The sequence below is a fragment of the Gossypium hirsutum genome, chromosome D01, assembly GCF_007990345.1.
Source record: "Gossypium hirsutum isolate 1008001.06 chromosome D01, Gossypium_hirsutum_v2.1, whole genome shotgun sequence".
Taxonomy (NCBI): domain Eukaryota; kingdom Viridiplantae; phylum Streptophyta; class Magnoliopsida; order Malvales; family Malvaceae; genus Gossypium; species Gossypium hirsutum.
In genome coordinates, this window is record NC_053437.1 from 6,770,937 (window position 1) to 6,797,964 (window position 27,028).

Genomic DNA, 27,028 nt, shown 5'->3' on the forward strand with positions numbered 1-27,028 from the left:
CTTTTCTTTTTTTTTTTTCATGTAAGTTTTACTGTTCATGTTCGAGACTCGTGGCTAACCTTCCCAATAATGTTATCTCCAAAGTTCAAACCTGCATCTCCCTTTAAAAATGCAATCTATTTTACCACTATATTCAACACTTATTGGAAGTTGTATTTTTTAAAATTTAATTTTAATGTTAACTTTCTTTATCAACTAGTATGGATTCCACCACACTTTGTGTTGGGTCAATTAATTTTTTTTAAATAAATTATAAAGCAAAAATTTGAAAATAAAAATATGTTCCAAGTCTAGGCTTTTCATACATTTTAAATTTAATCTCAATTTTTTTTTAGGAATTTAGTCTCTTTACTTTTTAAATTTAAAAATTTAGGTCTAATTGTTAACATCATTGTTGACACCATTTTTTTGATAAAACTGGGGTCGACTTGGGTTTTGAAAAATAAAAACAAAAGTGGGAGTCGTCACCAATCTTTTTTGATGAGGTGTGATCGGGTCACCTTGTAAAACGGTTGTTTTTAATAAACGATTTAGATTTATTAAAGTAATGCTTTTGGCCTGCGAAATCAGAAAAATAGGTTCAGGAGTCGGTTACGTACGAGGAAGGATTAGCACATTCGTAACGCCCAAAATTGATACTTAGTTGATTAATTGGTGTCTTAATATAAAAAATGTGCAAAGATTTTAAAATACGATCCTTGTATTAAAAAACTTGGATAAATCAAATTAGCCACTTAAGACCCTCTCCTTTTAGAGAGAGCAAATATCATACCCAATGAGTTAGGGCATGATTTTTCACCTCCTAAAAAATGAGCTTTGTCTGAAAACTCGTGCAATAAAATTTAAAAAGATATTCAATTGTTTAAGTCAGATGAAGAAATTGCAGCCCAATACGTTAGGGCACAATTTTTTAGAATTCTAAACATTGAACATTGCCTTTATTTATTTTTTAGAAAAATCCTCGTATCGAGAAAATAATGTGTCATATCCAATGCGTTAGGACACAATGTATTGAATTCCCGATAATAAGCTTTTATTTATGTTTTTTGATTAAAGAGCATTCTCGATTATTTAGATTCAACGAAGAAAATTGGAACCCAATGCGTTAGGGCCCAATCCTCTCGAAGATCCCAAATACTGAGTATTGCTTTTATTTTCAAAATTTTCTTTTTTATAAATCTGGATAAAAATTGATGTAATGGAATAACAATTATGATAATGTAAGTAAAAATAATATGGGCAAAAACAAAAAGATAAATAAATAAGAATACAAATATATATAAAAAATCAATCATGTATACACAATAACAAGTAATAAACAAATAAAAACTAAAGCAAAAAAAAATGATGATAATAATAGACATATAAATAAATAAATAATGTCGAGTAAAAAAATAAAAGCAATAATGAAAATAAATAAAAGTATAAAAATATAAAAATATATGTGTATAAATTCAACAAAGTTTAAATATATATATATAAACAAGTAAATAATGGTAATGTATATATATATTTAAAAATATATTAAAAATATATGTATAAAGTATATATAAAAAAATATAAGTACATACATATATAAAAATTAAAAATATGTAAGTATGTATATATATAACAAAATCTAAAAACGGTATAAATGGGTAAATAATAATAATAATAATAATAATAATAAAACTAATTAGTTTAATAAAAAAATAACAACAACGGGACTAAATTGAAAATAAAACAAAATCCCAGGGGAGAGATCAAAAATAAAATAAGGCAAAGGATTAATTTGTGATGCGCGCGAAAGGAGGAGGACCTAAAAGGAAATATCTCGCCCTTCAAAACGCATCACTTTACGCAGGACTAAAATGAAATAAAAATAAAATTATGCGGCTAAATTGAAATAAAAGAAAAGAAAAAAAAGTGGCAAATTGCAACGCGTTGCAAAAGCGGAAGGACCGCGTGCGCAAATATCCCTTTTTAAGAAAACACGCGGATCCTCCCCCAGGGTCGGGTCACCGCGAGGGTCGGTTCTCGGGTCAGCCTCGAAACGACGCCGTTTTGGGGCTTCTGAGCGCCAACCAAAATGACGTCGTTTTATCACCCCTATATAAGTTAAAAATTTTCTAAAAAAAATTATTTTCCCCTCTTTTCTCCAAAATTTTTTTTGAAAATGCTCTCAAGCTCTCTCTTTTAGCTCCGAATCCGACGGAGGTTCTGGCGAGTCACCACCGACCGGGGGCAGCGCCGGAGGCCATAGTGGCCGGAGAAATCGAAAAAGGTGATTTTTTTGGCTTTTCGACTTCCCCGAGTCAAAAATGCCATCTTTCATCGGAGATGACAACCTCGGCCCCCCCACAATAGCGTAAACGCTCGAAAAGGTAAGATCTGGCCTCTCTCTTTTTTATTTCATATTTATTTTCCATTTTTTTTGAGATGCAAAAAAAATAAAAGAAAAGTAAAGTAAAGAGCAGAAAAAATAAAAGAGTAGAAAAAAAAACACCTTTTGAATCTGTTTTTTTGCTTTTTATTTCTTGAATGTTTTTGAAAAAGAAGGGGGGCCGTTTACAATGGTTGTTATGGCTTTATAGCCATTTTTTACAATATTTTTGCTATTATTTGCTATTGCTTTTTCTCTTGTTTGTAGGTGTTGACGTTGATGGAGTAGGTGATTGACGGGTGGCGCGGCGTCAGAGGTGGCGGTGGCAGAAGGCGGCTCCAGAAGCTAGGAACCCCTAGGTGCGGTGCACCTAGCGTTTGACATTGTTGTTTCTGATTTGATTTTTTTTTGGGCTAGGTTTAGACAGTTGGGCCTGTTGGGCTTGTAATGGGTTATTCTGATTTGTAAATTGGACTATTATTTTATTTATTTGGTTTGGTCTTGGGCTAAATTGGGCTTGTACAATCATTAAAATTCATTTGTTAATTTTGCTGGTGTAACATATTAAAATTATATAAAAAAGCTAATTTGATAACCATGTAACAAAAAAAAAAGACAATATAATAACTTCAATTTAACAGAGAATTTTAATAGTGTTGGCAATTCTAAAAATTTACATCAACATTTTAATTATAATAAGATATTTAGACTAACTAATGACATTTAAAAATTTGGACTAGTAACATCCCTTGCCTCGGATGAACCGGTACATCACGGGCAAAGGATGTCACAATTGAACACTGATGTTACTTAACACAGACATCGATTTCAAGAATTTGTTTCAATATAAATAGACTCCTTTGAAGTTATTTAAGTTATTTCTAAGATATCTTTAAAGTTTGGTTTCAAATGAGACCTATTTAGGGATTATTCGAGTCAAAATGGGATAAACAAGGTCAATGTCACAACACTGGAAAGTGGGTGTCACGACATTTACGGATGTCGCGACACTAGGAAGTGAGTGTTTCGACACGAAGAACAACATGCTTAAAATTGTAACATAGTGTTGCAACTCCGTGTTGATGTCACGACACAAAAAATAGATTACCCTACTTTATGTTCAATGTCGCGACACTAATTTCTGATGTCGCAACACTGGGGTCAGACTACCCGGAACATGTCTAAAAACATTTAAAAATAAGTTTAAACTATCAAAAGTCATTCCATATCATTTGTAAACAATTTAGTACTCAAAATATATCAAACTAACATTCAAAAATTTCATATAACTCATAAGTATATCCTAAAATACAAAAATGTTAAGAGACATGCAAGACCATAGTTTTAGAACCACTAAGTTACTTACAACCAAATTTCATATGATTCAAATCTTATGTACATGCCACTTTATTTCCAAAATTTAAGTTCCATACTCTTCAAATCCTTACTTGATGATGAGATGAGGATGAGGTTGGCCACTTCAAAAGTTATCTTCTCCCGATCTTTACCTACGCTTTTAAAACAACGCGTTAAGCTCGTGAAAGCTTAGTAAATACCCATGAATTTAAATCTTACAATTTTTTAAATTTATTTAATAGTAACAATACTATTAATATAATTTCATGAACGTGTCATTATTTTCAAGAGATTATTTACTACCATATAACACTTTCATTTAAGTCCACTAACTAATTATTTTATAACCATTCCTTTAGCTTCACTTAACATTTACCATTTTCATATTCATTTTCAAGTTCACTTTGTTAGGATTGTCCCGATTAAGCAACAAACAAGTAAAAATAGCAGAAGAAATTGAGAAGATGAACACATAAATTTAACGTGGAAAAACCCCTCTAAAGAGGATAAAAAACCACGGGCAAAGATAATTTTATTATAATGGCAAAAGAATGAAGAGTACAAAAGATGGAGATAAAAACTAAACCCGAAAACCCGAAAAACAAAGAACCCGAAAACGTAAACACAAAATTCTCTGAATGTGTTATGAGTTCTAATCTAATGGGTGTGTCTTATTTCTAAGATTGTAAAAGAGCCTATTTATAGGCTAAATTAGTAAGTCAAATAAACTATACTAATAAATGCAAAATATATTATACTAATAAATACTAAATCTTCTAGAAAGAAAATATATTTTTGTTTAACTTGACTTGCAAGCAATTTCTTAGAATTTGGGTCACACAATTCTAACACACTTAGACGTTAAATTTTCATTTCTTACGTACTTATGATATTCACTTGTCATCACTTATGTTTACACTTATTCATACTTTAAAGTCACTTACCATACCTCATTTCTCCAATACTATGAATCATTATATTATCACTTCACAATTTATCAGAAGTTGTTATAAGAATTTGCTTACCTTAGTTACTTAGCCCATGCTAGACATATTTGAACCAGATGGATACACGAAATAATTCACGAAACAAAAGCACAAAAATGCCAAATTTAGGAACGTCGAAGTGCTAAATACGGGAGTACCAGAGTGCTAAACATAGGAGCACCAAAGTGTTCAATACAGAAACACGTTATAGAATTTCTATGGCATGCCAATTATATCCATGAAGTTCAATGCTAGTTTACATGGGCTCTCAAGTATCACTGAATTTACAATAACTAATCACAAATACTTTATTCCGCAAATTTCATAATTTCATTACTTTTCCACATTTCTTTCATTCAGGTTTACTATTTAAGATTACCTGAACATATAATTTCGACATTAAAACTTTCAAGAGCATTTTCTTTATACTTCCACTTCAAGAATAACCATGACATTTATTTATACCGGTGTTTATTTTCACGATTTTCACAATATAGTTATGCTTCTCACTTATTCAATTTAGTCCTCATTTTCACAATTTAAAGAATATCTATAATTTCAATTACAACAATCACAAGATATTATTCACTAAATATATCTGTAGTTTCAATTACAACAATCACAAGATATTATTCACTAAATCCTTAGTCCATAGTTTATCATATATTTCATATTTTCTAGATAATTTTCATTTACCTAACAATATCATGTAAACTTTCATATACTTTTCAATTTAGTCTTTTTTACCACAAAATTCAATATCACTACTTAGTCAATTTAAATCAATTCCTTTCCATGTAACTCTTTACTTCTCTTAACTCAATTATGGATTTCACAAAGTTCACAATCTAACCCTTATCATCATGAAAATTTAAAATTTACTATAATATCACTTTAATATCTCTTTATGTTTAATTCATTACCATTTCACACTTGAATTAAGCTTTCTATCATAATGCTTTATTTCACATATCAAAATTATTTTACACTTTATTTTACTAGTTTACCACAAACTTCATAAAGTTTACATTTTAGTCCTTAGGTAATAAGAAAATTCAAGGGTACTTACCTTCTTCAACCCTTAATCACTTGTTTTTCTCTTTTCTTTGCCACTTGAATCACTTCCTCTATCTCTCTCTTCAATATCATGTCAAAAACATAAAATTTTTCATGAGAAATCTCTACTTTAACATCACTTCCATATTTATCTAGCAAGATTAAACTTGAAAACATAATAAAACCTTGATATCCATACCTTGTTCTCTTGATTTCAAGCTATAGCTTGATTTTCTCTCTCCTCAAACTTCTACTTTTCTTAAATCCAAGTTGATATTTATATTCACCATAGTCTTATTATCATTTTCCCCTCTTGATGGCTATGAAAAATTCTTTTATTTCTAGGTAAAAATGATGAATTTTAATGGAAAAAAAGCCAAATTGCAAAGAAAAAAAACACTTTCATTCATTCATTCATGGTGGACGTGAGATGGAGAGAACGAGAATGGAGAATTCTCTAAACACTTCTTTTAAAATATCTATTCCTTTATTTATTTAATTAATATAATATAATATAATATAATATAATATAATACTAAAATAATATTATTTATAATCCAACCAATCATTTCTCAACACTTTTCATCCAAAATTATTATACTTGATAATTATCTAATTTGAGAAATGACCATTTTGCCATTAATGATTCTCTACAATTTCATCCTTGAATCACTATCCACTTATTCAATTTGATCCATGATTACCAATTTTGTGTCACAAGAAATTGGGTTATTTTTACTTTTGGTCCTTTAACTTCTCATATTTACATTTCAACCCCTCAAATTTCAAATATGTACACTTGAGTCACAAGACTTTTCACTTCTTTACAATTTAGTCCCTACTTTAAATTAATTTTATCACTACATGCTTCTTAATTAAACTTTCTTTCACTACTCCAAAACAGGCTTTTAGCGGCATCTTTTGTGGTGTTTGATAAACAAACGCTGCTAAAAATCGACCATTAGCGGCGCTAATCCTAAAACACCGCAAAAACCTGAACATTTAGTGGCGTTTTTTAAAAAACACCGTAAAAGAACATCATTAGTGGTGTTTATATGTAAGCGCCGCAAAATACCTTAACCAAAACGCTGCGTTTGGTTTTGAGGTATATAAGTATTAGTGGCGTTTACGAGAAAACGCCGCTAAAGAACAGTATTAGCGGCGTATTACAAAAAGTGCCGCAAATATCTTAACCAAAACGCACCGTTTGGTCTTGAGGTAGATTAGAGTTAGTGGCGCTTATTAAAAAACACCGCACAATATTGGGATATAGCGGCATTTTGAGAGAAACGCCGGTAGAGGTAAGTAATCTGAGGAAAAAATTTCAGCAAAACTGTACCGTTTTATTTTTTCCTATTATTTCTTTAGTGGCGCTCAGTAAAAAACGCCACAAAAGATATGGATTTCGTGGCTGTTGTTAATTATAAGTAACTAATTTGCGGCGTTTCCTTTATAAACGCCGGAACAAAAATAAGCAAAACGGCTTCGTTTTGTTTCATTATATTGCTTTAGTGGCGCTTGGAAGTAAACGCCGCAAATATTTCGGCAAGATGCTTTTCTTGTGTGGTGGAATGTTCGTTAAAACGACGCCACTTTTGATTTTCTGTATTGGTATTAGTGGCGTTTTTGGTAAAACCGCCGAAAAAATAGCCAATTAAAATTTTAGGTTTTACGGTTTAATATTTAAGTTTTATCGTATACGGTTTAGCGTTAATTATTTAACGGGTTACGATGCAAAGTTTTAGCGTTTCGGGTTTATGGTTTATACGAGTTTAATATATATATATGCGCTATCACTACTATTCTCTATTTGATCATAGTTTAAAAGAAGCAGGCGCATGAAATTCAATTTCACTAAATTTCAACTGCAGGAGACAATATTTCAACATTAAAATTAATAATTAAGGTGATTGTTGCTAAAATCAATGGATACAATGTCGTTTATCATTCTTTCCGTTGAAACGCCCTTTCAAACCTGAGTAAATGCAATTTGCCTTTTTCTTCGACTATAAAGTTATAATTTATATTTTTGAGTTTTAAAATTTGGTTTAATATTCGAAAAATTTCAGGATCGATTGGATATTGAATTCGGATTTATAACATTCAAAGTAAAAACAATGCATAATTAGTAATGTATTGATTTCCAGACATCTCAAGGGTACTAAAATTTTTCTATGTATAACTTAGAGCATAAAATTAAAATTGTAAGACATTATTGGAATAGTGTCAATAATTTATAAATTGGAATGCCTATAGTAGTTAAATAATACATATATACTTACATATATAAAGTGTAATTTTTTTTTAAGATTTGTACAAAAAAATGTTAGATCTGTGTCATAATTTTAAACTATTTTAATTGAAATGAAATTAATAATTTCATATTAATGCATCCATTTAAAATAATTTCATAACATTTATCCAATTTGAAAATCCACTAAAAAAGAAATAGTTATAAATATAGACATATAAAATATTATTAAAATTGAATAACTAGTGGCGTTTCAACACAAAACGCCGCAATAGGTAGGCTTTAGTGGCGTTTCTTTTAAAAACGCCGCAAATAAATTTGCAAAACGGCTTCGTTCTGCTTTCACTATATTCCTTTACTGGCGTTTTCTGATAAAACGCCGCAAATATGTCTGCAATACGACGACAAAACGACACCGCTTTTGATTGGATCTAGTGGTATTAGCGGCGTTTTTGAAAAAGCGCCGCAAAAAAGAAATAATATATTGCTATTTCCGTATTAATATTTATAAATAATTGTATGTGGTTTGGGGTTTTAGGGTTCGTTACACAATGTTTATTATTTTAGGATTACAGTTTTGACGATATGGGTTTAGAGTTTAGGTTTACAGCTTGGGGATTTGTGTTCAAGGTTTAGAGTTTACATTTCAGTGTTAATATCAGGTTAGGCAATTTTCGGCTTATAAGATAATGAAATTTAATGTTTTAGGGCTTCATGTTTATGGTTTATGATTTAGCGTTAATTATTTATGGGTTATGATGTTGATTATTGCGTTTCAGATTTAGGGTTTGTATGATTTACAGTTTAGGGTTTAATGTTGTGGCGGTTGTAGGGTTTTTTACTATTTTGATACAAAAGTGAAAAAAAATTCGAATACCATGTTTTTTACTTCTTATTATGTCATTATTAGGTTCAGAACCGACATGGTTTAGGGAAACATATATATATGCATGGCACGATATCATGTATGATGAAACAGTTTAATATTGTGTACGAGGTAGCGTACGTTATCAAGATTTCCATAACTGAGAGCATAAAATTAAAATTGTAAGACATTATTGGAATGGTGTCAATAATTTATAAATTGGAATGTTGATAGTATTTAAATCATACATATATACTTACATATATAAAATGGAATTTTTTTTTAAATTTGTACAAAAAAAAGAATATGTTAAATTTGAGTCATAATTTTAAACTATTTTAATTGAAATGAAATTAATAATTTCATATTAATGCATCAATTTAAAAAAAATGTCATAACATTTATCCAATTTTAAAATCCATTAAAAGAAGAAATAGTTATAAATATAGACATATAAAATATTATTAAAATTGAGTAATTAGTGGCGTTTTCACTCAAAACGACGCAATAGGTAGACTTTAGCGGCGTTTATTTTAGAAACGCCGCAAATAAATTTGCAAAACGGCTTCGTTCTGCTTTAATTATATTCCTTTACTGGCATTTTCTGATAAAACACTGCAAACTTATTTATCAATTTCAATATTGATAGTATTTAAATTAAGAGTATTTATAAATTTGAATATTTATTAAATATGTATAATTGAAAAACATGTATTAAATCTGTGCCATATTTTAAAATAATAGTATTGAAAAAAATTAATAATTTCATATTAATGTTTCAATTTAAAAGAATGCCCAAACATTTAACTAATTTAAAAATCAATTAAAATTCAAAATGGTTAAAAATAAGGTGAATATTTAGTGGCGTTTTTAACTAAAATGCCGCAAACGGTAATTAATTATTGAACGACACGTGTCCTTTTCACTGACGCGTTTAAGGTTCAGTGGCGTTTTTGCTCAACGCGCCGCAAACCAGTAATATTAGTGGCGTTTTTTTAAGCGCCACAAAAAAAATTAATTAAAACGGTGTCGTTTTGAGGGGATATCAGATTTGGGGTATACCCCCGCAGCCAGCCCCAAATCCCTTTTCAGCTAAATCCCTAAGTCTTTCTGCGATTTCCCCTCATCCTTTCCGATTTCCCCTCATCCTTTCTTCATCTCTTTCACACTTCTGTTATTAAGTTTCGATTCCTAGCAAAAAAAAACCATTAAAAAGGGTCATTACATCGTATTTGTTGAAATCATTTAACATTATTTGCGGCAAAGAGGAGGGAGAACGTGGAGGAACATCATTTAAGGTTCGAATGTTTGATTGTGGTCTTTATACATTGGGTTTTGTCTTATTTTTTACTTTTATTTTGCATTTTTATTGTTTGGGGATACTGGAATTTAAAAAATTGTATTTTTCGTGTTTAGGGCTTTCGGTCTTCGACTGTTTCGTTCATCTTTCTGGAGGTACATTACTGCTTCGATTGTTTAGATCTGGTGTGAACGGTTTCATTGGTTTCATCGGTCTTCAACGGTTTCACTTTTCTTCATCCTGCTGAAGGTACAGAACTCATGGTTTTTTTTATTTGAGATGCTTTCATTATCAGTGTAACGGGTTAAATGGGTTGGACTAAATGTCAATATTCCATTTCTTCTCTGTTGGTTTCGGTGAAATAATTTGGTGCTATTTTTTTAGTATGAAATTTTGATGTCTACTTTAGGGTTTACTTTAATAATTTATAAAATTGTTCTGTTAAATGTGATGCAGCCGATTACATTCCCAGGTAATAATTTGGATATATATTGTTAAATTTTTTTAGGCCATGTTGTTATTTAGTATGATGAAACAGTAGTGTTCCATGTACAACAGTTTCTGTTTGTTTGTTATACTTGTGTTTCATCCATTTTCTTAATGTACTGTTGGAATATATATATATATATAAAGTACATTGGATTGGGAACTGTCATTTACCTTCTTATACATATATATACATATATATATAAGTGACGAAATGAGATAATATCAAAGTGATACATTAGTAAAGATAATACCCATTTCTCTCTAAGTATAGTTTAATTTGCCGAATGAAAATATATATTCTGTTCTAGAATCAGTGTTATGATTTACTACCTATTCTTGTTTTAAATTGTAATCCATCCATACTATGTTGCTATGGTATTGTATCCCATTGTGTTGATTTAACATGTTCAATTTCAAAATTAGGCCAGCATGGAACACATAATTTTGAATTATTGTTTTGAGTGATTATGACGGTTTTTTTATCTTAATTTTCATATGGATTAAATCCAACCTCTAATATGATTTTAATATTTTACTTAATTGTCTATTTTCATATGTTTTTCTCAGTTACTTACTATGACTATTTATTAATTTAATAATGTGTGTTAGAATATAATGTTGGGTTACAGTTTCATTTTGTGGTTTGTAAACTAGTAATTCCGTTTTTAAACTTTTGATTTATGGTTTGTAAGCTGATTCATAATCAGTCCGTTTACAGTTTGCTTAAATCGCAAGATGTACCTCATGTGTTAGGTTTTATTTTCCATGTTAATATTTTCTAGCAGCAACTTAGAAAGGAATATGTAATATGTTCGTGCAAAAAACGCAATCATTTGTGCAAGTAACGCAAAAAAATTTGGACGGAAATATATATATCATAAATACGATAATTTATATTCTTTTTACATATTACATATATTAATATGGACATGTAACCTGTATTTAAATTTTGACATAATAATAACATTTTAAATTTTCTATTAAAACCAATAATCATAAGTATTGTTTTATTTTCTATATAAGTTTTCTAAATTTATAAGTTTTGTAAATAATTATTCTAAATTTATTAGTATAAAAATTTAGTAGTATTAAATTTATAAGTTTTCTAAAAAAGTGTTCTAGATTTATTATTAATAAAATTTATAAGTATCAATTTTACACGTTTTGTAAATAATTATATATTTTTTTTAAATTTAAATATTTTATTTCTATAAGATATATATTGTTTTAATATACATAACCAAAATAACTCCAATTTAACAATCATACGATAACTTATAAATAATTTTACAGCATACATAACTCTTTGACAATCATTTGCTTACTTAATACATAATAACACAATGCATAATTGGTATATAAGCATAACTTACATAATAACTTCCATAACGTATATATAATAACATAATAAATTACATAATACATAATAACATAATACATAACTTATATATAAGCTTGTATAACTTACATAATAACTTTCATAACTTATATATAATCTGATAATACATTACATAATACATAATAACATAATACATAACTTATATTATAATCTTGCATAACTTACATAATAACTTCCATAACTTAATACACCACTTAAATAACTTACATGGGTTATACACGTACATAGCTTACATAATATATAAACATATATAGAAACTGACATAAATTAAATAACTTACATAACTTACATAAATTAAATTACTTACATAACTTACATTATACATAACCTTCTTAACTTACATTATACACGACTCACATAATTAATATTATACACAACTTACATAATAACTTTCTTACATAACTTACATTACTTACAGTACTTACATAATACATAACTTACATAATACATAAAAATATATCATATCACAAATTTCCGTAATTCATTTATGGTTATAACTGGCGTTTTAACTTGCCCGTGCAAATTATTGTCAACGTCAGACTTCAAGAATTAAGAAATGGACCGGTCTTGGATGAATTTGTCAAGGGTTAGCAACGATTATCGAAATGGAGTACAGTGTTTTCTAAATTTTGCATTTCAATATGCAAGCCAAGAGAACATGATTCTTTGCCCCTGTAAGAAGTGTGTCAACATAAACTGGCATTATCGTGAGGTTGTATACGAGCATCTAATTGTTGATGGGTTTGTTCGGGGTTATAAACAATGGTTATTTCATGGAGAATGCCCGCCTAGTACTTCCTCTTCAACGATGGATGTATCTTATTCTGGTACTGTTTACCATCAGTCTGATAGAGGGGATGACATGGAAGGTATGTTGCGGGATGCATTTAATATGCACAATCATGGTGTCCAGTCGTTCCCAGCGAACTTTGTGCCTTCTGATGATTGTAATATTGGGAGAAATGCTTTTACCGAACCGGGAAGTAGTGTACCTCATGAAGAGCCGAATGAAGAAGCGGTGAAGTTCTACGCGCTACTTAATGACATGAATGAAGAATTGTATGAAGGATCAAAATTTTCAAAAATGTCTTTTTGTGTTCGTCTTTTTCAGTTAAAATGTTTGGGAGGGTGGACCGAGAACTCGTTGACAATGCTGTTAGAGTTTTTAAGAGAAATATTTCCGTTTGCAAAAATCCCTCAGTCATGCAAAGATATGAAGAAAATGATAAAAGATTTAGGCCTTGGGTACAACAAAATCCATAGTTTCCCAAATGACTTTATGTTGTATTGGGGCGATCAAAAAAACCAACAGTGATGTCATGTATGCGGCCAATCCCGTTGGGTTAGTAGAAACACAAAAGATGAGAAGGACGATAAAAATGATGCACAATCGAGAAAGAAGCCAGTCAAGATTTTGCGGTATTTTCTGTTGATACCGAGACTTCAAAGGCTTTTCATGTCGTCGAAGACAGCGGAGTCTATGACGTGGCACCATGATGGACGAACCGATGATGGATTATTAAGGCATCTAGCAGATTATTTAGCTTGGAAATCATTTGACAATAAATTTTCAGGCTTTGCAAGCGATCTTAGGAGTGTGAGGCTTGGGCTAGCATCTGATGGATTTAATCCTTTCAAGATCATGAGCACTGTGTACAGTACTTGGCCAGTAGTGCTTGTTCTTTAAAATCTGCCTCCGTGGATTTGTATGAAGCAATCTTCCCTTATCTTATCTATGATTATCCCTGGTGAGAAAGGGCCCGGGAATGATATTGATATTTATTTACAGCCACTTATTGAAGAGTTAAAACAATTATGGGCTGATGTCGAGACATACAATGTGCTGAGGAAGGAGAACTTTAATTTACGTGCGGATTTGATGTGGACCATTAATGACTTTCCGGCTTATGCCAATTTATCCAGTTGGAGTACCAAGGGTCGTTATGCATGTCCTTGTTGTGCTGCACAAACATGTTCGCAATGGTTGTACAATGGGAAGAAGTTTTCTTACATAGGGCATCGTCGGTGGTTATCGAAAAATCATAGATTTAGATTTCAGAGTTCTGTATTTGACGGCACTGAACAGTTCAGAGAAGCTCCTTCCCAGACCAGTGGCTCTGAAATCTTGTTGATGTTGGAAGATATGAATTTCATTTATGGGAAGATGAACCAACCGCCAAACACGCAAAGAAACAGAAGATCAAATGATGAAGCTGATGAAGACTCCGACGAAGAGGACGATCCTAATGAGGCGGACTTGTGGAAAAAAAAAGTATTTTTTTGAGTTGCCTTATTGGGAGCATCACCTTTTACGACACAATCTTGATGTTATGCACATTGAGAAAAATGTCTGTGAGAACATTGTGGGTACAATTTTGAATGTCGACGGAAAATCAAAAGACAATCTTCAGAGTCTACTTGATTTAGTCCAAATGGGAATTCGGCCTGATCTTCATCCCAATCCAATTCCGAATGGGAAATATCGGTTGCCGCCTTCTATTTTCTCAATGTCCAAGACGGAGAAAGAACTGTTTTGTATGGTGCTGAAGGATATGAAGGTTCCAGATGCGTATGCATCAAATATATCTCTATGTGTTAGTGTTAAAGATCGAAGATTATATTCACTAAAATCACATGACTATCACATCTTGATGCAAGATTTACTGCCAGTTGCTCTACGATGTTGTATACCGAAGAAGGTGACGTCTTGTATCATTGAACTATCCAACATAATGAAAGCCATTTGTGGCAAAGTTTTGGATGTTCAAGAACTTCTGAAGGTACAGGATCGAGCCGCTTTGACTTTATGCAGCATGGAGAAAATCTTCCCACATTCCTTCTTCACCATTATGGTTCACTTGATAATCCATCTCCCGCAGGAAGCAATTCTTGGCGGACCCGTTTTCTATCGATGGATGTATCCCATAGAAATGTGTTAATTAAAATTTTTAAATTTTCCTTCATTCACCTCTATGCCTTTAGTTACAACTTTTGATAATATTGTATATTGTGTTTAGGTTCCTATCCAAATTAAAGTCTTACTGCCGCAACAAGCGATATCCAGAAGGATCGATTACTAAAGGCTACTTGGCAGAGGAATGTATGACCTTCCGCTCAAGATATTTGGAAGATGTCGAAACAAGGTTGAACAGACCAAATAGGAATGCTGGACTCACGGACTATAACTTAGCCGATACTTATTTGTTCCAAAGTTTTGGAGAACCAATCGGCAAAGTTGAAATTGCAGAATTAGATCATTTATCGTGGGTACAAGCATATCGATATGTTCTGTTTCACCACGAATCATTGGAACCTTTACGGAAGTAAGTTCTACAAATTTTATAAATATTTATCAAACTAAAAATTGTTTATCTTCTAAGAAAGTGAACATTTTTTTAACATAGTGAGTACAAACAAATATTAAGATCTCATTCGCGCTTCCGAAGAACACAACATCGAGATATCAATAAGTTGTTTACAGAATCTTTTTATGAATGGTTAAGCCAAACGGTATGCAATTGGAGCTTCCGCTTACAAATAATAATGCTTTCTCATAACATTTTTAATTACTCAGTTTACTTTCCATTCAATAGGTTTGGAGTGGGAAGAATATAAACGACGAAGTTAAATGGCTTTCCCAAGGTCCAAATCGAGTAATTAAAAGATATAGTGCGTTCCTCATCAACGGATTCAGATTTCATACAAAATATCGTGAGAGGTTGAGGAGGACGCAAAATTGTGGAATAGTTGTCAATTCTGCAATTACAAGTTATGCTAGTGCTAGGGACAATAATCCTGTCGAGGGAAATGTGGAATATTTTGGACATCTTATTGACATAATTGAGTTGGATTACTACGGCAAATGGAAAGTTGTCTTATTTCGAGGTGATTGGGCCGATGTTAATACAGCTCGTGGAATTAAGCAAGATCAATTAGGTTTTACAATGGTGAACTTTGACCGATTGATTCACACAGGACAACAACTGATAGATGAACCGTATGTATTCTCATCTCAAGTTAAACAAGTTTTTTACTCAAAAGATCCAACTGATGAGGGTTGGTACGTTGTGCTCCGTAAAATCCCTAGAGACTTGTTTGACATGGGCAGTGAAAGTAGAGATAACATTGACGACAGATCAGAAACTTTGCCCTTTCTAGAACAAAACTTAAACGATAATATCCCTAGTACTAGTGCATAATTTCAATGGGTTCGTCAGGATACCGATGATATTTACGAATAATGATGTAGTAAGATTTTACGATTGTTTAATTATATGTAATATCATAATTTAAATCTTGGTCTTATTATATATTTCAGCTGTTTTATATGTGCTGTTATTGTTGTAATTAGTTATTAAGTTGTGAACTATTTTATGGGTATTGCAGATAAAATGCGTAGAAGAAAAATTCTAAGGGGAAGCATTGTTCAAAATGATCCAAACTCGACAGAAACAAAAAGTACTGAACAACAGACAGCAATTGGATCTTCGAATGTTCTGATTACAGTTGAGGATCCGACAGAAGTTCAAAGTAATTTTACATTTAATTTACATGCGTGTTGACTTATAGTTGATTTATTTTTCAAATTCTTATATTATAATATACCATTTGTAGCTGAAAATGGTGGGACGCGTAGAGGTCGAGGACGTACGCTACTTAGAGAGTTATACGAGTTAGATCCAGTCGAGCGTGTCAAAGTTGGACGAAACAGTTTTGATCAGCCTGTTGGATCAGAAGCTCGACTTTTAGCAGGATACATGGGCATTTTAGTACGAAATCCGAATATGTTGCCTATCAACTATGAGTCATGGCATCAAATGCCCGATAGTAACAAAAACCAAGCCCTCAATAATATTAAGGTAACACAAAATGTTAATGTTATCTGTAATGCTTGGGAAGTAGTTTCATTTATATTTACTTTATTAACTTGTGTTTTTTGTTTTTTGTAGGCGAGGTTTGCTTTAGAGGTCTCGAATGCTTATGTAAAGAAGGTATTGGGAAAAACATGGAGAGACAATAAAAGTACTTTGAAGAAAAATTATTATAAGACAAAAACAACCCTCGATGAGAAATTGCAAAATGTCCCGCCGGGTATGTTGAGGTACCAATGGGAAGATGCGGTTAGATTTTGGCATTCGAAGAAAGGCGATGTATAACGTACTTCTAAACTATTGTAATTATTTTGGTTTATAGTATTTTCTATTTACGTACTAAAAATTGCATAACGTAGGATCGTGAACAAGTTGGAAAAAGCAGCAGGCAGAAACAAAAATTGGTAGCTGAGGCGGGTCGTCAACAGCCGAGTCGAGAAGTTTTGCATGTGTAGCTGAGGCGGAGGTATTTTTAATTTTTTAATATTGTCAAATATGTATAAATTTCTATTAAATAATATTTTTACTACTATATTGTAGGAACTGTCGTCCGGTCAAAAAGTTGGATGCCTTCAACTTTTTGAAATTACACATAGGAAGAAAGATGGATCTCCCATGACTCTTGAAGCTGCTGAAATAATGGTAGGTTTACTTAATACGATTTGACTTGTTTTAGTTATTTATAGTGTTTATTTTCTAATGGTTTAATTCATTGCTTGTAATGCGACTATTGTTATGTTGCATATGTTTTTTAATATATAATATTGCGTTCCTAACTATGTGATTTATGTATTAGGAAAAACTAAAGGATAAAAAGGCGGAGTACGAAGCGATTGCTTCTAGTGATAGTTCTGTTCATCTTGAAGACATTGATAACCGGATTATTACTGAAGTTTTGGGTGCTGAAAGGTATGGTCGGGTTCGATTTCAAGGATCTTTTGTTAGCCCAACCCAATATTTTGGATCCAGCTCGCGCCAATACATGGCTTCAGGGAGTCAGGCTCAAGCTGAAGTTCAAAGGTTAAAAGACCAGATGGCTCAGATGCAAGCGACCACAGTTGAGGTTCAAATGAAATATGAAGAACTCCAGCTACAACTTAAAGAAGAGGCGGCAGCGAGGGAAGCAACGGCTGTGGAGGAAGCAGCGAGAGAAGCAGAACAAAGCAAAAAGTACGACGAACTCCAGCAGCAGCTTCAGATTATGATGAAGATGTTTCAGTCGCAACTTCCACCATCATAGTGTATGGCATACATATTTTTATCATTTTAACATTTAACATTTTTGCAAAAGTAATATGAATTCACTTTTATTTATTGATATTAATATTATTTTATTCGTTTAATTTGAAATATTATATAAATTTATTGCTTTTGGCTGGTTTAGATCTGGTTGCTTTTGATTTGTTGCTACAGGAGGGCTGAAAAAATGAAAAATTTAATATAAAAAATCCCTAAAATAGTGGCCTTTTTGTAAAAAAATGCTGCTAAAGAACATGTTCTTTAGTGGCGTTTTTGTTTGTAAACGCTGCAAACGTTTGCGACGTTTTCGTTAACGGCCTTTTTTGCGGCGCTTGTGGAAGCGCCGCAAATACATTTAGTGGCGTTAAAAAGCGCCGCTAAAGGCCTAAAAAAACGCCGCTAAAGACCTGTTTTGGTGTAGTGTTTGGCATCCATCAAACTTCTCTTTTCTCAATTATATTCCTTATTTTACTATATCGAGGAATCCATTTTGTATGATTCTCACTTAATACTACTTTTATAACATAACGATTTTAGGGGTGTTACAGGACTACTAAATTATGTCAAAAACTAAAGTATAAAAATTAAATTTCAAATTTGAGCGTAGTATAGGAACTAAAATTGAAAATTGGCCATTGCTATATAATCTTTAAAAAAAGAGAGTAAGAGGCTATGTATTTAGATATGTGTACATCAACATTTTAATCAGAATGAAGTATTTAGACTAACAATGACATTATAAAAGTTGAGGTACTAAATTATGTAAAAAATTAAAGTATAGGGAGTAAATTTAAAATTTGAGCATAATATAGGAACGAAACTAAAATTTGACCATTATTATATAATCTCAAAAAAAATAAAGAAAAGAAAAAGAAGGTAAATGTTGGACATGTGTATATCAACATTTTAATCCAGATGAAGTATTTAGACTAACTATGATATTATAAAGTTGAAATAAAATTAATGTATAAAAATTAAATTTAAAATTTGAACAGATTATAGAGACCAAAATTGAAATTGGACCATTCATTTAAAATTTAAAAGAAAAAAAATGTTTGTAATTAATTTGGACAGGAGGGAGGAAGAAAAAAAAAGTATAAAATTAAATTTAAAATTTGAGAGGGACAAAACTGAAATTAGACCATAGAATAATAATCAAAAGGTCTCTACTAAGGGTTCGCACCTAAATATTCATTAATTTGTATCTAATGAAAACTCTTTGATGTTTTATGATTGAAAATTTTTAATTTTATAAACAAGATTTAAAAGTCCACATATGCTCTTTTTAAAAATATTAAAATATTTTTCAAAAAAAAATTAAAATATTAAAATTAGGGGGCTGGCAACGTATCGTGCCTTAAAATTATTTTTTTTCATTTAAGTATTAGTAAAGGTAAAATTACATTTTGGTTCTCTCTCAAAATATAGAAGTTTAATTTAATCTTTTTAAAATTATAAAAATATAAGCTATTAAAATGGTAAAACTATAATTTTATTATCGTAAAAATTATAATTTAGTTTCGATCTCCCCTAAAAAAATTTTCTGGTTACGCCCCTAGATAAGATTAAAAACAATAGTAACAATAAAATTAGTTACTATAAATGTGAAGTAAAAAATGTCACTACATCAGGACCAATGCCCATCTAAAAGTAGGACTGTAAATGAACCGAACATGAACAAACAAACCTCTGCTCATGTTCAGTTTGTGTTTGTTAATAATTTCAAATTTTTGTTCATGTTCATTTATTTAATGTTTACGAACATGTTCATTTAACTTAATTGAATATGTTCATGAACATATAATTAATTATGTTCACGAACAATGTTAATAAATAATAAACAAACAAGCAAACAATAAATACACACAGATATAATGTTTAGATATAAAACAATCAAATATAAATATTAATAATTATATTATAAATGAAAAAAATACAAATCAAGATAATTTTATTAATATATACAAATAGAATTTTTATAAGAAAATATTATTAATAAATAAATGAGCTTGTTCGTGAACATAAACGAACCGGACATACCTCTATTCGTGTTTGTTTGTTGATTAAACGGACATAAAAATTTTGTTCATACTCATCTATTTAGTTTAATAAACGAATGTTATATGAACAGTTCACAAACAGGTCATCAAATGTTGTGTTTATTTACACCATATCTAAAAGCAACCTAACTTTTTTTATTTAAGTAAATTCTTTGTTTTTGAAAGAAAAAAAAATCCTCCTAGAAAGAATGATGGGTAGATGGTACCCTTGCCCTTATCTTTTATGTTATGCAAAGTAGCTTTTTAGATAAACGATTTGACATAAATTTGATAAAAGCTCATGTTTTACATTTTTTTAAGTTAAAGTCAAAGAAATTCAGAAAGTTCCACATGCTATAGATATACCCCTCCATAAAGCTTATGGTTGGTGAGGTGGTGCCTACTAGAGAAATCGTGATTGGACAAGAGGAAGGTGATTAGGGCCTGTTTTAATAATTTTACGTAATTTACTTTATTTATATTTGTAAATTTAAGTAATTTGACATAATTTTAAAATTTTACAACATAGTTTTAATATGAAATAAACCACCTAACATATGTAAATAAAAAAGAATAAGATATTATGAAATTGGAAGAAAAAGGAATCGAATGAGTTTGGGTTCATCTTAAAACTTGAATCTTGAAATCATAAATTTATATTTTAAATTGTGAGATAAATCTAATCAAATTTAATTAACTCTTGTATAAATCTAACCAGAACGGGCGAGGATTACAATAAATATGATTAGTAAACATGGGAACTTATAATCTCCATAAACAAGCTAGGTTAGTTTTAAATTGTTTGTTTCTTTTCCTATTTCAACGGAACTTAGTAGGGGCGAGCATTCGGTAGAATCGAGTCAAAAATTTTAAATTAATTGAGTTGATGAGTCTTATTTTATCATTCTAACTCTATTTGAATTTTTCAGATCGAGTCGAGTGTGACAAGTCAAATTGAGTGAAATTGTTCGAGTTAAATTAAAAATTAAACATGTCAAATTAAAACCTTATTACTGTATAACTAATTCTATCTTATAATACATAAATTTGAAATCATATATATTTTAAAACTTTTTCAAAACAAAATAGGAAAAAAAGATACTTTAGCATGATAATCTTAAATCATTAATTAATTAATTTTGGTCCCAAAATTATTATTTTAGAACATTTATAAAATTTTAACTTTATTTATTTATTCTTTAGATTTTTTATAATTTAAAAAAAATATAAATTTTGAAATTTTTATAAATATTTTGAATTTTATCTTTTTGAGAGAGATCAATTTGCTCAATTTCAAAATTGACAGAGACTAAAGGGGTATCTACACAAATCTATTATTCGAATTGTAAAATTCAACTCGAAATTCGAATTACTTATTCAAATTAACTCGAAAAAAAATCGAATAACTCAATTCAATTAATTCAAAATTCAATTTCTTTTTTCAAAATTTTTTAAATTAAATCGAATTTTACTTTACATTAAATCTTATTACCAATATTGATATTTGATTCCATATTGAAAAATACTGTAAATAGTACGGTGTTAATGTGGCAGGTTATCCTGCTTCTTTGCATAATAAATTCAAAATTTCTTAAAAGAGCAAAAATACCATTTTGAAATCTGCCAAAATAATAGTGATATAAAAATTGGTTTATATGCCAGAAATTTCAAACAATATTATCTTTTTTAATTAAAACTATTTTGTATTTGAATTTCATTAAATTAAATTATTTTAATTAAAAAAATGGAATTTATATGCTATGTTCTTGATCTTTCCATTTATAACATTAAATTTTCACCTCACTGTGAAGTGGCAGGTGGAGAGCGAATGCACCATTAATTTTTACTTTATACACCCCTATTTATTAATGGTATACTCCTAATATTTTCGTTTTACCAGTAGTCTTCTCCCCCTTCCTTCCATGTCTTCCATGTCTTGAAATGGTTGCATCATCACGTGAATCACTTAATGCATTCCCATTTCATTCTTCAACCGTATTTCATAAAAAAGAAACTATACATCATAATTAAAAGAGCCACTATCCAACTTAACACCATTTTCTTTCTTTCATTTTTACCCCATCATAGAGCTATCCAAGAAGAAGATCGTAGAGATGTCACCAAAGGAAAGTTATTTCGCGTCAGCTGAATCCCTCTTGTCGGAGGTTAATCACCATGACGATGATGATGATCAACAGCGGAAGCGTGTTTTGGACATGGAAGAGGCTAAGAACCAAGTGGTGTTCTCGCTTCCCATGATTGTTTCTAGTGTTTCGTTCTTGTCCATAACTATGGTCTCAGTCATGTTCGCTGGTCACCTTGGGGAGCTTCAGCTTGCTGCTGCTACGCTTGCTAATTCTTGGGCCACTGTCACTGGCTTGGCTTTCATGGTAATTAAGTTCGATTCTATTTCATTTCAAATTTCATGTTATGATTTTATTTCAAAACCAGTATTCTCAGGTTTATTATATTAACAAATCCCAATATTAGTAAATAAAAAGTAACTATTAGTTAGAAAATGGAGTCGGAGAAATGGGCTTAATTACGTCGAAACGTATTATCCTACTATTTATAGATTGGGAAGAGGTTATAGTTAATTTTAAACATTCAGGTATACCAGTGTACCTCGTTTTAAGTATATATGATCAATTTTTAATAGAAATGAATGAATTTAAAAAAGAAAAACTAATTTACTCATTTAAAAAAAAAAATCATTTTACAAACTCCTTTGAAAATTTCAATTTTTGCATCTTAATTTATAGAAAAAAAATCATCTTAATTTGATCAACTTTGTTTCAGTGTCCATTTACTCCATTAACTTACAAATTAAAAATTTGATCTTCTTCCATAATGGTTTCAGACGGGGCTAAGTGGAGCTCTAGAAACACTTTGCGGTCAAGGATTTGGTGCAAAACTTTACAGAACGTTAGGAATTTATCTCCAATCATCCTGCATAATCTCTTGCTTTTTCTCGATCATCATATCGATCTTATGGTTCTACACCGAGCCAATCCTTATTTTGCTTCAACAAGATGCCCAGATTTCAGCAGCCGCTGCACTCTACATTAAGTACCTCATCCCGGGTTTATTCGCGTACGGTTTCGTTCAAAACATTCTCAGGTTTCTTCAGACCCAAAGCATTTTGATGCCGCTGGTTTGGTTCTCGGTCCTTCCGATGGGCATTCATTTGGGCATTGCCTACGCTTTGGTCTATTGCACTGAAATGGGTTTCAAAGGAGCTCCGTTAGCGGCTTCGATTTCGCTGTGGATTTCGTTCCTTTTGTTATCGGTTTATGTGTTTTTCGCTGAGGAATTTAAGCAAACATGGGATGGATTATCGTTCGAATCGTTTCGTCACGTTCCTACAAACTTGAAGTTGGCCCTCCCTTCTGCAGCAATGGTTTGGTGAGCTAGTTTAACTTGGTCAAATTCTGGTTTTGGTCCCTCTACTATGTTTAAATTTGTGATTGAGTTGATAATTTCATCCTCTAATTTTATAATGTCATCATTTAGTCCAAATAATTAATACGATTAATTATTCTGATTAAATCTTACATGGATTTTTTAAATAAAAACACCTTTTCGAGCACAAAAAGTATTTTAATCAGCATAGTTAAAATACTAATTATTTAGACTAACTGATATTATAGATTAAATCCAAAATTTGTGCAACAAAACCATAATCTTAATGATTAATTTTTAATTTGATAAATGTAGAGGAATCAAATGTGAAATTGAAACCTTGCTAAATTGATTTTTTTTTCTTGGCCAGTTTGGAATACTGGGCTTTCGAGCTTCTTGTGCTGCTTGCAGGGTTGATGCCTAATTCGGAAGTAAATACCTCATTGATTGCTATGTGGTAAGCTTTTAATATTCTATTATATAATCTACCAAATGCAAATTCTGTCGAAACATGTTTTAATTCTCATTCATTCTATCAACTACTCTGAAAAAAATTCAGCAAAATATGTCATTGAGATAAATTTCTGTATCAAAATATCAAATTGGTCAACTTGTTTGCCAGTGAATTTCAATGATGGGTTGATGGAATAGATGGGTTTAATAAAAAATAAAATATTATATTGAATGTTTGATGCAATCTTACTTCATCTTATTTTAGAATTTTTGAAGCTTTTGACATGGTGGAAACCTTTTTTTTTTCTTTCTATTTTTTGGAAAGTGTGAATACAGAAGCAATTGCCTACATGATTACTTATGGCCTTAGTGCTGCAGCAAGGTAAGTTAATTAGTCTTTCGAATATTGATATTCATTTTTTTTGGGCAAAACTGTCTAAAGGTCCCTTGTTTTTATGTATTTTTGCCGAATTTATAATTTTAGTATTGAGCTGAACTTTTTTTTTCATTAATTTCGTTAAATAATTTGATGGGATTTATATATATATGTGTGTGTAATGATGTGATATATACTTACTTAGGTGAAAGTACTTGAGAGGTCCCTCCATTATACAAATCGGATCAAATTAGTCCCTTTATCATTAAATGAATTAATTAGTCCTTCAATTTTAAAATAAAATATTTTATTTGTAGACCCATAAAAATTTTAAAATATTAATTCTGTTAAATAATAAATGATATATATATTTTTAAGTAGTAAATATTAATTCTATTAAAATTTAATATTATTTTATTCCTTTTAATAGTATAAGGACTAAATTAATCTATTTCATAATAAATAATAAAGGGACCACCCAAACACTTTCACTTGTTTTCTTTTTTATAATTAGATAAATATTACACATTTTTAAAAAAATATCACATCATTACAAGCTTTTTAAAAAATACAGTGACTGAAATACTCGTTTCCAAAAGCAGAGGACTACAGTTATAGTAGAGGGACTAAATCTGTAAACAACACATAGTACAGGGACCTTTTATAAAATTTGACCCTTTTTGTTTAAAAAAAATTAAATTATATGACGCACAGCACAAGAGTTTCAAATGAGCTAGGAGCTGGGCATCCAATTCGGGCGAAGAACGCGATGGGTGTCACCCTCAGGCTTTCAATCCTTCAAGCACTTGCAGTTGTCCTCGCTTTGGCATTTGGTCATAACATTTGGGCTGCTTTCTTTAGTAACAGCCCTTCAATTATAAACCAGTTTGCGTCAATGACACCCCTTCTTTTGATCTCCATAACAATCGATTCCTTTCAAGGCGTCTTATCAGGTATTATAGTTGTATATTAGATTTTGTCATCTTATTTCAATTTTATTAAATTTTGAGATAATATATTCGAGTTTTTGAAGTCAAAAGATGGTGATTAGTTTTCGTTTATATAAAAACGTTGCAGGGGTGGCTAGAGGAAGTGGTTGGCAGCTATTGGCGATGTGGGTTAACATGGGGACTTTCTATTTCATTGGAATGCCACTTGCATGCCTCCTTGGATTTAAGTTCAAGCTTTATGCTAAGGTAATAGATATAGGTACTCTTATTATACAATCTCTAATTGAATTAGTGTTACGAGTTAATTAGATATCAGTTCATGAAAATATCATCCTTTTATAAAGTATTATTTTATATAAGGAAAGAGATAAATCCCCAGAATCTTGTCTTTTTAGTTTTCTACATTTGTACTTACTATTGATCTAAAACTGAGTACATGTGAAAGTCCTTAATTGGCTATTAATTAATGGTTTATTTTTATTCAGGGTTTGTGGATAGGCTTAATATGTGGTCTGTCCTGCCAAGCTGGTGCGCTCCTCCTTATAACTTTGAGTAGAAAATGGATTAAAATTGAGATTTCAGAAGATGTGGATAGGGAAACCAGAATTTTTGTTTAATTGGTATAAAGGCATGTACTATTGGTAAATTCATATGCATTTTCTTACGTAATAATATTTGGATGATGGAATCTCACACAACAATGTGATAGTTGACATACATCCTAGCCGACCAATTGGAATCCAATCATCATTTGCACACAATATAGAGAATGAATAAATTAAAGAATCTATAGCTAGAAACAACAAATTACAAACTTGATTAACTCCAAGGATGTTAAACAGATTTTCTTTTCTCTGTCGAAGAAATATTTCAAGAAAGACATTCAAACTACCAACTCTTTCAAGAACAACAGGAGTACAACTAACATCTAGATACAAAAACCACCGCACAACAAGTATAAGAGAGTATTTATCCAATTCACCACGAGACTTTAAAAAGATAAGATATTGATAAACCTGTTTTTGCCAAAGCAGATCAATGATTCTATATTACTCTTGACCTAAGTTTATAAAAAAATATTAATTTTTAAAAACTTAAATGTTTTAAAAAAATCTCTTAAAATAATTAAAAAGTTAATTAAACTTGAAAACTATACTTGAGGTGTTAATAGAAACTAGCAATAAATTAAACTATTGAAATTAACTTTGTCATTGAAATTTTTAAAGGCTCATTAAGTGTTAGATGTAGAAAATGATGATGTGGTAGATGAGGCAGTTTCTATAAAATTTATTAGAATTAAAGCTAAGTATGAATTATTTAAAAATTATAAAGAAATTATGACAAATTCTAAAAAATCTTTAAAAAATCCAAGAAATCTTAAAAGTTCTAAAAGAAATTATAAAGATAAAAAAATGGGAACTGAAACAATTTAAAAAGTCAAACAATAAATTTCTTAAGGAGAGACTAACTCTTTTGAGAGAAATGATCGCTGTTAAGTGGTAGCATACTTGTCCATTGATGTTATTTAAGGGCATGTGCTCAAACCATACTAGGCTCGAATGCTCAGTTCCCTTTGGAAGGTGGCTGTGCCCTGTGCATGGTATGATCCGATAATGTGTTATTCCTCTGTCGAA

The 27,028-nt window shown here is 30.6% G+C and overlaps 1 protein-coding gene and 1 long non-coding RNA gene across 2 annotated transcripts; both read left to right on the plus strand.

Moving 5' to 3' along the window:
- The first annotated feature begins 17,359 nt into the window (after positions 1–17,359).
- On the plus strand, positions 17,360–17,787 carry LOC121213790 (uncharacterized). The gene is made up of 3 exons (XR_005909235.1): positions 17,360–17,401; positions 17,476–17,577; positions 17,732–17,787. It is a non-coding gene; the product is annotated as an uncharacterized lncRNA (long non-coding RNA).
- A 4,241-nt stretch (positions 17,788–22,028) lies between these two features.
- Positions 22,029–26,111, plus strand: LOC107952097 (protein DETOXIFICATION 18). Its single transcript, XM_016887351.2, has 7 exons — positions 22,029–22,603; positions 23,074–23,618; positions 23,986–24,072; positions 24,394–24,450; positions 25,159–25,397; positions 25,522–25,640; positions 25,880–26,111. The coding sequence occupies exons 1-7, from the start codon at positions 22,328–22,330 to the stop codon at positions 26,009–26,011; spliced, it is 1,455 nt and encodes a 484-aa protein (XP_016742840.2). The 5' UTR covers positions 22,029–22,327; the 3' UTR covers positions 26,012–26,111.
- Positions 26,112–27,028: the final 917 nt, after the last annotated feature.

Excerpts from the sequence above, each read along its gene's own strand:
- LOC107952097 (XM_016887351.2), top strand. The coding sequence starts at position 22,328 with ATGTCACCAAAGGAAAGTTATTTCGCGTCAGCTGAATCCCTCTTGTCG. Across the intron at positions 22,604-23,073 it reads TCACTGGCTTGGCTTTCATG|ACGGGGCTAAGTGGAGCTCT; the intron begins GTAATTAAGTTC and ends TAATGGTTTCAG. Across the intron at positions 24,451-25,158 it reads GGCCTTAGTGCTGCAGCAAG|CACAAGAGTTTCAAATGAGC; the intron begins GTAAGTTAATTA and ends TATGACGCACAG.